The sequence below is a fragment of the Delphinapterus leucas genome, chromosome 2 (assembly GCF_059928025.1).
Source record: "Delphinapterus leucas isolate spDelLeu-1000000601 "Yukka" chromosome 2, BTC_Dleu_Yukka2, whole genome shotgun sequence".
NCBI lineage: Eukaryota > Metazoa > Chordata > Mammalia > Artiodactyla > Monodontidae > Delphinapterus > Delphinapterus leucas.
The window spans coordinates 6,393,315-6,407,266 of NC_143130.1; the positions used below are offsets into that span (position 1 = coordinate 6,393,315).

At 38.5% G+C, this 13,952-nt stretch overlaps 1 protein-coding gene across 3 annotated transcripts in view; it reads left to right on the top strand.

Annotated features, from left to right (window-relative positions):
• Positions 1 to 13,952, top strand: part of MINDY3 (MINDY lysine 48 deubiquitinase 3) — a 95,156-nt gene that overhangs the window by 56,974 nt on the left and 24,230 nt on the right. For all 3 annotated transcript variants that reach the window (XM_089906377.1, XM_022580580.2, XM_022580579.2), the window contains one exon: positions 13,308 to 13,380. In XM_089906377.1, coding sequence (XP_089762503.1) covers positions 13,308 to 13,380 — 73 coding nt within the window. The remainder of the gene's footprint in view (positions 1 to 13,307; positions 13,381 to 13,952) is intronic.

Below are 13,952 nucleotides of genomic sequence, written 5' to 3' on the forward strand. Positions count from 1 at the left end.
AAGGGGCTTATGCAGGGTTTTCTTGGCACCTGTGTACAGTGTACTGTATTTAAAAAAGCAAGTTACCTAGTGTCACCCTTGCTGTGTTAATTAACAAAAGACGTTGTTTCCGGTCTCCTGTGTCATTGGTGTGGACCCAGCAGTTCTCCAACGAGTCACGTTGCCCGGGGGTTGAGTTGACGGTTCTTGTGATATGTAAACCCCCAAGACCAAACTTGAGGGTTTATTTAGGCTTTTTTTTTGTTTGTCCTTTGGATTTTTGGTTTCATTTCGTTTTGGTACCGTTTGCCATTTACACCCAAATCAGTTTTGTGGTGTTTAAAACTTTTACTGATGTCAAATGGAGGAAAGGAACAGAAAAAAAAAAAAAAGATTTTTACAAGGTAATAAAATTTAAAACTGAGCTGTTTAAATGTTGCTCTTTTTACCTGTCTGTTCTTGTCCAAAAGTGGGACATTCCTAGGGAGAAGAGGAAAGTTCCACTTGGTTCCTTAAATCGCCAAAAGCCCCTGCCGGAAATTAGCAGCCCCTACACCCCGAATTCTTGCAACATTATTTCCCAGTTGGTTGATGCCAAGGCAAAAAGGCATCGTTTTAATGGTTAGGGAGGATCAGTTGCTTAAATGATTTCATCTCAGTGTTGTATTTATGGTTTGACAATAAAACGACCTTGTGGCAGGGGAAGGATGTGGGTGAGGTAAGTTGTAGTACAGTGTACATACATGGACCTCTTCAAAGAAGGAGACAGTTTCTGTTAAGTAAGGTAGAGAATGCTCCAAGAAGGCCTTCTGAACGATGGCAGAGTAAAACTTTTGGATCTGTACCTTGGGAGGGAGCGAGCCCTGTGTGCATGGGCAGGGTGTTCAGATATACCATGGTACTCTTCATGAGTTAGTTGAAAACCTGCAGGTCTCCTTAACAGGTAGAAGAAATGATTTTGAACAGTAGATGCTTAAGGAATTTAGAACTTTATTGTTAAAACAAGGTGGTGTAACATTTGTTTTATAATATATTAAATCTTTTCTTCTTTTAGAAGCCAGGCCTTTTCGTACTGAGACATGTTAATACACTTTAAATGCCCAGGTATTACCTGATAGAACATTTGGACATTTGTCCTGTTATGTTTTTCATCTCTCTAATCATCATTTTTCCCTTTGCCTCATTGACTTCCTTTTTTATATTTGGGGCCTAAGCTTAAATTACTTGGGTCACTTTCATATTTTCCCCTTGAATTGGAACTAATTATGGACTTAATTTTCAATGCAAATTCAAGACGAGGGCTTTAAATTTGAAAATACGATACTTTAATATTATTAGAATTATATATATATAAAGTGTTAGACAAATAAATTTGTCGTTTTTGGTTTTGTGCGTTTGAATCTCTGGGATGACAGCTGCTGGTACAACATAAAAATAGTTGGAACCTACCTGTAACATCTAATTTCATCTTCAGAAGATCAGTGACTAATTTCCTTGGTAATCCATTTCAGACTTTCTTTTGAAGTTGGGAAGATGAGTTTTATATTCCTTTTTGTTCTCTCTTATGGTTATAAAAGGACTCTTTGTATGTGTATACAGAGTGTCACCTTTGACCTTTCCTATGATAAAGCAGTTTTCCTTTTAGATAAGAACACATGGAAACACACTTCTGTTTAAAGGCACAGTATATAGAGAAACTGAATTTAATGCAAAGGAGAAACAAAACATTTAACTGTTCCTGCATGAGCAGACTGTTCTTACAGTGGTATCTGTTCTTGGGCATCTAGATAGAATTCTTTCTACAGAGCAAGCTCCTTTGTGTATCACTCTTCAGTGTAACATTAACAAGACTACTGCAGTTACATGATAGAGCCCTTTTTGAGGGTGTTCAAAAGTTGGACAGTTCTACTTTACCATTAATACATTCCTCTACATGTATCCACAGTTTTAAGGAAATGAAGTAAAATGATGCTTTATAGATCTTATTATAAAGAATATTCACTTCTATGTATCTTTAATTACTGGGTAAAAGTCTTGGGAGTTGGAATATAATTAGATTCACAGTTGGGCATTTTGTAAAATAATAGGGTTTTCCTATGTATTAATGCGGTTTAGTCATCCCATCCGTTTATCCTAAGTATATTTTAGAGTTTGTGCATTTGTTTAAATTTCATGCCTTATCTGCTACAGAAAGGAAATGGATTTAAGAGCTAAAGTATTAATTTTTATAGTTTAAATCATAACTTGTCATGTTTCTGTATTGGTTTTTATGAATTTTTTTCTCTTAGTTAATCATGTCAGTGATGTCACCCAGCTTACTGAAATTAGTTCCTCTTTCCATTTGAATTTGTATCTTACAACTTTTTGTTACAGTAGAACCCAAATAATTGTCCAAGCAAGATAAAGTATCGCTGATATAAAGGCCTAAAGGCGTTCTGTTATGAGTGAAGTCCGTGAGTTTTCATTAGAATCAGCATTGATGAGTCCACATCTCTACCTGTCCGTCTAGAATTGATGAAAATAATTGTAGCAAACGGAGTGGGTAGCAGAAAAGGCCTTATAGCATATATTTCATGTATGATAGTATTAACGAGTTTATGATTTTGTTTATTTTCCTGTGCTTTTGTTTGTTATCCTCTGCCCAGGTTGTGATCACAATCCTGCTCGGCATTCATGGTCCAGCCTTGCTTGACATCTTTCGTGATGTGATTGCTGATTCTCTCACTCCCTTATGCTCCTGGAATTTCTTTAAACTTCCTACCTCCTTGTGATCAGGGTACTACCTGATTTATCTGCTTTCCCCCAGTACCTAGTAGAGCAAACACTGGGCATGGTGCTAAGTACTGTTGAAATGCAAAGATTCATAATAACATTGTAGGGACTTCCCTGGCAGTCCAGTGGTTAAGACTCCACGCTTCCACTGCAGGGGGTGCGGGTTCAGTCCCTGGTCGGGGAACTAAGATCCCGAATGCCACGCCGTGAGGCCAAAGATAGTAATAATAATACATTATAATAGTTTACTAGGTAATTCTACTGAGTGCTTGCTCCGTATCAGGCACTGTGGCATCTTACATGCATTTGTCATTCAGTCCTCAACGCAACCCTGTAAAATACGTTCCGTTTTCATCTACATTTTATACTCGGGGGCCAGAGAAAACTAACACCTACTGGCTGAAGCAAGGATTCTGTCTCCCGAGCTTTTAGCTACTTCTGTCCCTTAGGAAAACAAGCAAATTTTTATTGTAGTGTGAAACAGAGATTGAAAGAGGGGAGGGGGGTGCAGAGGGATGATACTTGAATTAAAGGACATGATGTGTATTAGACTTAGATGAAATGAAGAATGTATTCTAGTCTTGGGAAAAGCGTAAGCAAAAAGGCAAGAGATGTGGGATGGGAAACTTCGGGCTATATTTGGAGAATAGTAATTGGTTCAGTATGGCTGAACCGTACTCGTTGTGCTAGGAGATTAAGATGGAAGCAAAAATTGGGATCAGGTACAGTACCAGCTGAAATAATCATTTCTCCCCAGACCATCTATACTATGTTTTTTTTTTGTTTGTTTCGTTTTGTTTTTGTTTTTGCAGTACGCGGGCCTCTCACTGTTGTGGCCTCTCCCGTTGCGGAGCACAGGCTCCGGACACGCAGGCTCAGCGGCCATGGCTCACGGGCCCAGCCGCTCGGCGGCACGTGGGATCTTCCCGAACCGGGGCACGAACCCGTGTCCCCTGCATCGGCAGGCGGACTCTCAATGACTGCACCACCAGTGAAGCCCCCATGTATACTGTGTTTGCATGCTTATCTTGATATGAAAGGCTAAACATGAACATTCAAGTCATGAACATTCAAGTCATGAATGTAAAGCCTATTCATGGAAGTAGAACAGTTACTTAATGAACAGTAAGAACTTCGCTGTGAAGCTTGATAAAACTTAAGAGTATTAAAAATTGAGTATTTTCACTATTTTTCACAGTCAAACCCTGTTTAAAATAATAGAAAAGGAGGTAGGATTTGGGGGAATGTAGGGTCAGGAAGGTCCCTCACTTTGCATTTATACTAATCCAAGCCTACCAAGCTTAAATGACCAGTGTTGTGTGGACTGCTATGTCAGTCATCTTTCTAGGCATCCATTTTCATAGGAAACACAGGAAGTGTGTATATGTGGAGATTCTCCATATGCAGCTTGTATTGTTAAAATCAGTGTCAGCGGGTAGCATGGAGGAATGGAAGAGGAAAAAATAGGTCAAGTTGGAATGGGACGAGCAGATATTATACGTGTGACATAAGCGAGCTGAAACCCCAGCCAGAATATTAGGGTTTAATTCTTTTTGCCAGCTTCCTGAAGTCACAAACAATCCTAAAATTTGAGTGATTTACGCAGTAGTAGTCAAGAAGTGGGGAGGGGAGGCAATGAGAGCAGTCCACCCCAGGTAGGTGGGATGTTTGACCACTGAAATTGTCTAGAACTGCCTGCATGGGATGATGGTAAAGAGGAATTTGACAAAGTGAGTTTTATTATGTTTAAACTGCAAACAGTGCACCGTCTTTTTGCCTGTGCTGGGGCAAACTGTTCCCACTATAGCCCTCTCCCCACACACACACACCGAAGCTTCTTTGCCTTAATTTGTATGCTGGCTGCACGTGTCCTCCAGGTGCCTATCCCCTGCTGTGATCTGGACCGAGGAGTAGCCTCTGTCAGGAAGGGGCAGTTCTCCTGGCAGAGGGAGAAGAGGAAGACGCCTGGCCCAGCCACTGATGGCACTTAAAGCTTCTTCCAGGAGCTGGCAGAATGTCGTTTCTGCTTGTATTTCTCTGGCCAAAAAAGGCACCTGGCTAATCCCTGATGTCAGTGCGGCTAGGAAGTAGACACCCACAAAGAGGTACTACGGGTCCCATAGCAAAATGCAGTGATTGTACTCTTACAGGGAAGCGCAAGAAATTGAGAACAACAGTACCAAATCTACCACCATGGGTAACTGTGGGTCCAGGTGATTTAACAGAGTTTAATTTAAAGGATATAAAGAGTCTTTGCCTAGAAATAAGGAGGAATTTTTGACTGTCCGATTGATTTTTGCCCAGGTGATTATATCGTATTTCTGCCATTTAAAAAAGTCAGATAATCACTTTTCTTGAATTTTGTAGGTGTCCATGTACCTAGAGAGTAATGGCTGTGTTAGCTGCTTCTTTAAGGACATACAGTAGTTAAATGGCAAAGAGCTTCTCTCGGTCCGGTTCTTCATAGTAAACGAGAGAACACAGAAAGTGATTCTGGATGCATAAGAGAGTGGACGCCTTGGGCCTGAGGGATGAATTCTCTGGCAGAAACCACTGGGGAAAGGCTAGAGGGGTCCCTACTGTGAGTTGTACAGTCGTGGCAATAGGGAGAAAAAGAAGTCCAGTGACTAATATTAATAATTGTAATGATCATGGCAGATCATATCTGTCGGAGACTTTCCTCCTACTACCTTATTTCACTTACACATTTAGAGTGTATGTTCCTGTGTAGAAAGAATCCCAAAGGGCTTTGCTTTATATTTCCTACCCTGACTTCTCTGCTGACACAACACAAGTCAGCAGTGGGCTGTTTTGGAGTAGCTGGGCCTTTTGCGCATTGTTTGGGAAATCATGGAAGAGTAAGAAAAAAGACCACTGTCCTACCTACTTTCAATTAATGGCATTAACCGAATTCTGTTTCTAACACTGGCACTGAAGAACATTATATACTTGAGAGCATTTGACAACTGATTTACAATATGTTTCACACTGGTTCCCAAATTATTTTCCTAGGTAGTTAGTGAAGAGTCAATATGGAACATACAATAAAGTGATTTTTTTTTTTTTTTTTTTTTTTTTGCGGTACGCGGGCCTCTCACTGTTGTGGCCTCTCCCGTTGCGGAGCACAGGCTCCGGACGCGCAGGCTCAGCGGCCATGGCTCACGGGCCCAGCCGCTCTGCGGCATGTGGGATCCTCCCGGACCGGGGCACGAACCCGCGTCCCCTGCATCGGCAGGCGGACTCCCAACCACTGCGCCACCATGGAAGCCCAATAAAGTGATTTTTAAAGCAAAATTTTACTTAAAGCCTAAAGGGAAATTATATACCAGTTAACTTTATTATTTTTTTTGGAAGGACTCTTAATAGCACTATCAAATGTTGTCTGCAAGCTAGAATGTCATTTATGTGTGCATGATCATTCCTGAAGACAAAGTTCTCAGAGGCTCCTTGATTACTCCTGACAGCAGATTGCTCCTGATAATGATGAAAGGTATAATAAATAAGCTTTAAAGACCTTTCCAGTAATGAGCTACATACTTACACCTAGCTAACGAGCTGAACACGGGCCTTCCTTATATTTCTGTAGGTGTTTAGAAGGGTAGCGAATTTTACAACATTTTAAAAGGTTTATGGTGAACAGACAGTGCTACATGAAAAAGATATTTGTTTCATGACTCTAGGATATTAGATAGTCCCGTTACACCTTGGTGGTTTTTTGGTTTGTTTGTTGGCTTTTGGGGGTTTTTTTCCCCCCTCTTCTCTTCTGTAGCACTTTGCCAGTTAAGGGAAGTTGGGTGAGGGTAGATAATTTTAAATGCCATATTGTTTAGCAATCCCTGTTGACCAGTAAACTGGCTGAGAAGGGGCTGTTTGCCCTAACAGTCCTGTGATGAAAGCATGTGATTATATTTGACTAATGTAGAGAACTACTTTTAAAGTAAAAGTAATGTTGATGATAAATCAGAGTTTAAAAGCATAGTGAATTAAAATATTATTTAAATACTAGACTCATGTTTAGAATCTCTTGCTAGTGGGAGTACCTTAAAGAGTTTCAGGTGCAGTACACAGTGAAGTCTTCTCCTAAGTGCTACAACTGGGGATGAAAAAAAAGAAAATGCTTACAAGTATCCTTGCTGACTTAGATAATTTGGAATTACATCATTGGAATCTCTACTTATTTATAACTCAACAGTTTTTTGAGGGTGGGGGATTAATGTATGTTTGAATGTTATTTGAGAAGGTAATTTTAAGATAATAATAATATTTGTGGAAACATAGGAACATATTTTTCTCTCTTCCATTAGATTGTGACATTGAATGTATAGACTAGGTCTTTATGTCATCTAATAGGCTTGACAGTATCAAAACATTATGGCCGTGTGGATAGTTATATGGGAAAAACAAATATGTAATCTAAAAGCTATTGCCATATTAAGTCTTGGAAATGGAAAATCTGAGGGTAGAATCCTCTTCTTTGTATTATTATTCACACCTACACAGTCTTTACGTAAGAGTTCTATTTTACTTTATCCTTTCTAATTAAATCATTTCATGTGCGATGAGAAAAATTTGGCAGTTACATCTCACACAAGTTGTATATCTTAAGGTTGTAAAGGACTCTTTCTCAATTAATGGAATTCTATACTTGCTGTTCAAACTTGCTATGCAAATACGAAATATATATAATATTAATATATTACCAAAATTACTACATGGATCATTCTGCTCCAGGTCTTAAACCGGAAGCCTTGTTCAGAAGTGTTTAAGTTAATAAATTGGTAAAAGTGAGTGTTGGAATTTGTTATTTTAAATCGAATTAGAAAGGTGAAAGGAGTTCAGGATGAAGCACTTTAATGGGAATAGAAGGTGGTTTCATAACTTGTCCTGATTTCATCTATGAACGTTTAAACATTATATAAATTTAAACAAGCTTTAACTAAGAGATCTTTTCCTATAATAACCTAAAAAGCATTGTAAACATTCAGAATAAGCAAGCAATAATCAATTTGGAAGATTGTACTGGTTTTGATTTGTGGATGAAAACTTTTGGAATGTTTTCATTAGAATTTACTGTAATCTTTTTTGTTTTGGCCTTTGTTTTTTTTCACCCCTCTTGTATAAACACATCTTAAAATAAGTGATATGATTAAGAATGGTTAATTCCTAAGGAGTTTAGCATATTAGCTATTAGTATATCACTGAGACTAAAGGAGCAAGCAAGATTTTTGTTTCTTAATCGTTCAAGACACAATTTGCTTTATTAGTCATGACAGTTAGAGTTGATGGTTTTATTATGTGGAACCTGACCACTACCACTGGGTTGTATTTTGAGAGGAAAAAAGGAATTTCTGTTTTGGTAGTTTACATCTGGAGGTTTTTTGTTGTTTCCTCACAGCGTTTTGAGATACTTGTTTCACACTTTTAAGCTTCAAGCAAGAACTTCTCTAAATTCCTTTTTGGAAATACTCTATTCTGATGTCTTTGAAGTAATCTGCGTTCACCTGTTTCCGTGTCTTACCTGGCAGGCTCTCCAGCCTTGACCTCCTCTAGGGCCCATGGCCTCTTTCTCCTGGCGCATGAGAAGCCTACGATGGGCAGCCCTGGGTGATCGTAGTGTGCCGAGCATTAAGACAGCCACGTGCATCACCTGCAAACCCTGCACGTTTAGAGTCAGTTCGTTCTCCCATCAACACTGATTTCCCTGCCTAACTACTCCTTGCCTCTCGCAGTTCTCAGTCCTCTTCAGCTCTGTCAGTTCCCCTTGTGCTACACTAATTCACATCTTTCTGCCTCTCATGATTCTGTTCCTGCCAGCTAGAACTTCCTACCCTCTTTTCTCTCTCAGATGAGACCCAAAATATCATCTTGGTAGAACCTAGTAAGGTGATTAAGATATCATTACGTCTGCAGATGAGTCAAAAGAAGGCATGTTTACTCAGTGTTAGAGCATTTGGGGAAAAAATATAATATATTCTCTAAATCATGGGTCAGCAAACTATGGCCCACAGGCCAAAGCAAGCCCTACCGCCTATTTTGTAACTTATTGGAACACAGCCATGTGCATTTGTTTATATATCGTACCATCTTGCTGCCTATGCATTGTATTATCATGCTACCTTATGGCCTGCAAAGCCAAAAATATTTACTTTTTGGCCCATTACAGAAAACATGTGGCAGCCCTTACTCTAAATGAACACTTGTTAAACCAGAGTATGCCAGGAGTTTTCCCTAGGCTTCGACTGATCTTTCTGTATCAGGCCAGGCCTATTCGAACAAGAGCTAAGAACACATTTTCTGAAGCCTGATTTTTTTATATGTTCATAACCAGAGGCAGATGATAAGCAGTGAACATTTTATCAAGTTTAGTTGTTTTCTACGTAAGCACAGTATATTTTTTATTTGTAGCACTTGGAACTTAGAGATGAGGCATCAGGTAGTTCACGTTAAAGTTTTTTTTTTTTTTTTTTTGCACTCCTGCATTTTCTGAAATCTTTAATGCCGGAGAATTTGATGCAGACCTTTTTCTCTGGCTAAAAATGGAATCTTCCTTGTTCCCCCAACTTTATAAATGGTAGTAATTTCCCAACACTTCACTTTGTAGGAAGATTAAAATGATGCTTCACTTATATTCTCTGCCACCTCTTCCCCCAAAAGAGTGTTTGTTTTATTTTGACCAAGAAAAACAATATTCCCTTTCCTACTATTTAGATCATGCTTTTAATTAATATTTAGAAATTTTGAAGTAGTGTCTTAAAACTCATTTCAGACTTTGGCTCATCACTTACTAGTAATAAAGGTTGAAATGCAACAGATGGTGAATAGGAAGAATGACTATATCTTCATCTTGTGTCTCCAAATGCTCCCCCTTGCGTAAAATCTCACCTACAGCTGTATACCTTCTCCTCCATGAGAATTTCAGTGACAGCACTCATCCACAAATTCCAACATCCATTCTAAAGGGAAGAATTGAAAAAAGAAAGGAGAGTTGGAAGTAGTTCAGGGGGCTAAAGCTTATTCTGGAATCCATGTAGAAATGTTTGCAATTAAGGTTTGGGAGTGGTAAAAGAAGCTAAGGAGTAATAATAATGATAGCCCTGTGCTAGTAATTGCTCCCTAAATCTGAGAGCTGACGCTGCAATCCTAGCCTTGATATAAAGGTAATTATAGAGCTAAGACTGTCCTGGTGATGTATTGGACACAGAAAAGCACTTTAAGAAATATTGTTAAAAATAGGCTAAATGAACAAAGTTAACCCAAGAATCTGGCAGTATTCTACCAGAATTTTAAATGCCTTCTTTCTTTGGCCCAGCAATCCTACTCTGGAACTCTGTCCTACAGATACAACTGTTCATGTATGAAATTACATGTTCAAGTTTCTTTGGTGCAGCATTGGTTATGGCAAAAGATTAGACACAATCCAAGTGTCCAGCAGTAAAGGACTGGATCATAAAATCAGAAAGGCATTGAAGGTTGAACCAGATGAAAGCATGTCCTTTGACATGTGTATTATCTACAAAATAACATTGAAAATGCACGAAAAGGAGACCCTAAAAGTTGCTAACACAGGATGGTAAAAGGGAAATAATTGTACATTACCAAATTTTACTATGTTATAAAATAACAGATTTTAAAAAGTACTTCATCATTTATTTTAACACATTAAAACTGTGTAGGAGCTTGTATATATTCCGTTGTTTTGATTCCCATACACATTCGATTTCCGCTCCTATATGAACCGAACATACTATTGAGGAGGTGTTCAGGCATGGCCCAGTAAGAACTACTCTAGGGGCTTCCCTGGTGGCACAGTGGTTAAGAATCTGCCTGCCAATGCAGGTGACACGGGTTCAAGCCCTGGTCCAGGAAGATCCCACATGCTGCAGAGCAACTAAGCCCGTGTGCCACAACTACTGAGCCTGCGCTCTAGAGCCCGCTAGCCACAGCTACCGAGCCCAAGTACCACAGCTACCGAGCCCACATGCCACAACTACTGAAGCCCACGCACCTAGAGCTCGTGCTCTGCAACAAGAGAAGCCACCAACAAGAGAAGCCCGCGCACCACAGGGAAGAGTAACCCCTGCTCACCACAACTAGAGAAAGCCCGCATGCAGCAACGAAGACCCAACGTAGCCAAAAATTAATTAATTAAGTTTTAAAAAATAACTACTCTAATTGACTCTTAGAGTTTATTCATCTTTGAGGTAAGGGCAGGATGATTAGGACAAAAGTTAATTAGTGCATTTCTTACAAAAATGTATTTCCACAGAGAAACAGCAATTTAAATTCTTTTTGACTTTTATACCCCCCAACTTTTTTTTTTTTTTATTGAAGTATAGTTGATTTACAATGTTGAGTTAGTTTCTGGTGTACAGCAAAGCGATTCAGTTATACAAATATATATACTCTTTTTCATATTCTTTTCCATTATGGTTTATTACAGGATATTGAATATAGTTCTCCGTGCTGTACAGAAGACCATGTTGTTTATCTATTTTATATATAGTTGTTTGTATCAGCTAATCCGAAACTCCGAATTTATCCCTCCCACACCCCCTTTCCCCTTTGGTAACCATAAGTTTGTTTTCTGTGTCTGTGAGTCTGTTTCTATTTTGTAAATAAGTTCATTTGTATCATATTTTAGATTGCACATATAAGTGATATCATACAGTATTTGACTTTCTGGCTTAATTTAGTATGATAATCTCTAGGTGCATCCATGTTACTGCAGATGGCATTATTTCATTCTTTTTTATGGCTAAGTAGTATTCCATTGTGTGTGTGTGTGTGTGTGTGTGTATACAGCACATCTTTTTATCCATTCATCTGTGAATGGGCATTTAGGTTTCTTCCATGTCTTGGCTCCTGTAAACAGTGCTGCTATGAACGTGGGGGTGCATGTATCCTTTCAAACCATGGGTTTCCCCGGATATATGCCCAGGAGTGGGATTGCTGGGTCGTATGGTACTTCTCTTTTTAGTTTTTTAAGGAACCTCCACACTGTTCTCCATAGTGGCTGCACCAATTTACATTCCCACCAGCAGTGCAGGAGGGTTCCCTTTTCTCCACACCCTCTCCAGCATTTATTATTTGTAGACATTTTAATGATGTGGCCATTCTGACTTGTGCAAGGTTGTACCTCACTGTAGTTCTGAATCCATTTCTCTGATAATTAGCGATGAGCATGTTTCCATGTGCCTATTGGCCATCTGTATATCTTCTTTGGAGAAATGTCTATTTAGGTCTTCTAACCATTTTTTTTTTTTTTTTTGCGGTACGCGGGCCTCTCACTGTTGTGGCCTCTCCCGTTCCGGAGCACAGGCTCCAGACACGCAGGCTCAGCAGCCATGGCTCACGGGCCTAGCCGCTCCGCGGCATGTGGGATCTTCCCGGACCGGGGCATGAACCCGTGTCCCCTGCATCTGCAGGCGGACTCTCAACCACTGCGCCACCAGGGAAGCCCCTTCTGCCCATTTTTTGAGTGGGTTGTTTTTTTGTTATTGAGTTGTATGAGCTGTTTGTATATTTTGGAAATTGAGCTCTTGTCAGTTGCATCATTTGCAAATATTTTCTCCCATTCTGTAGGTTGTCTTTTTTTTTTTTCTTTATGGTTTCCTTTGCTGTGCAAAAGCTTACAAGTTTGATTAGGTCCCATTTGTTTATTTTTGCTTTTATTTCTATTGCCTTGGGAGACTGACCTAAGAAAACATTGCTGTGGTTTGTCAGTGTTTTGCCTGTGTTCTCTTCTAGGAGTTTTATAGTGTCATGTCTTATATTAAAGTCTTTAAGCCATTTTGAGTTTATTTTTGTGTATGTTGTTGAGGGAGTGTTCTAAGTTCATTAATTTATATGCGGGAAGGCTTTTAGCTTTTCACCATTGAGTATTATGTTGGCTGTGGATTTGTCATAAATAGCTTTTATCATGTTGAGATATGTTCCCTTTATACCCACTTCTTATAAAGGATTCAAGATGGTAAAAAGGGATGCTTGGAAACTTGTTCTCTGATGAGGTGTGTCTGAGTGAACACAATTACAGGCAGATGCTTGGACCAGATTTACGAATAGAGGAAAACAATTAGAACCTAGTTTCTAGTTTCATGTCAGTCAAGTGTAGAGTTTCATAATGGTTGATATATGTGGAGTAAAGGTTTGTGAAGAGTCCAAGATAACAGTGAATTCTGTGCTTATTTTTGGTAAATTGTAATATTGCTTACTTTGTAAAGAAACTAGTCATGATAGAGAGTTTTATGGGAAAAAGAAATCCGCCTTTTCGATATTTCCTTTAATAAAAGTTAAAATTCTGAACATGCAGAACTTGATTATTGATCTGTGCCTAGGTATTGATGTAACATACTTCCTAAAGTAGTAAATTTCAATTGCATTCCTATGTAATTGTTTGCTGTCATATCTCTGGATTTAATTTTTAAATATTTGAAAGCTAGAGTATGCTTCCAGTTAGATTTTTTACTTGGACAATAATATAAAGCAAAACTATCAGTCATTATTTTCAATGCCATTATATTGTAGCTCGTTGATAGCATGCTTTTTTATGTTTTCAGGATATGGCTTTAGTTGCCCCTGAGGCTCCTTCAGAACAAGCCAGAAGAGTTTTTCAAACTTACGATCCAGAAGGTAAAAGATTTTATTTTTTATTAACATTGCCTCTGTTTTATATTTTCATATGTTTGCAATATATTGATACTTTCCTGAGTTTTATTTTTAAAGAGTTATGGGATTATTGAAAGAAATGTAGGCTTGCATTTCTTGAAATTTTTAAATAGGAAATGGTGAAAATGGGAACCAAAAAAAATAGGAAACTTCAGTGATCATCATATTCTCACATGGTGTAAGGGTTTTGTGTTTCTTGTGGTACTAAAGTTATGATTACTTGAATCTTGATCTCTGATGGTGTTAAATAGGGAAAAATACCACCTCTTGAATAACTTTTCAAAGAGCTTAAGTCATTTGTTTATTTATTCAGATGAATAAATATTTCAGAATATTTCTTTTTTTAATAATTGAGATATAATTGACATATAACATTCTGTAAGTTTAAGGTATACAACATGTTGCTTTGATATATTTATATATTGCAAAATGATTACTATTTTAGCATTAGGTATAACACCTCTATCACATCACATAATTACTTCTTTTTTGTGGTGAAAACAGTTAAGATCTGATCTGTTAACAATTTTGAAGTT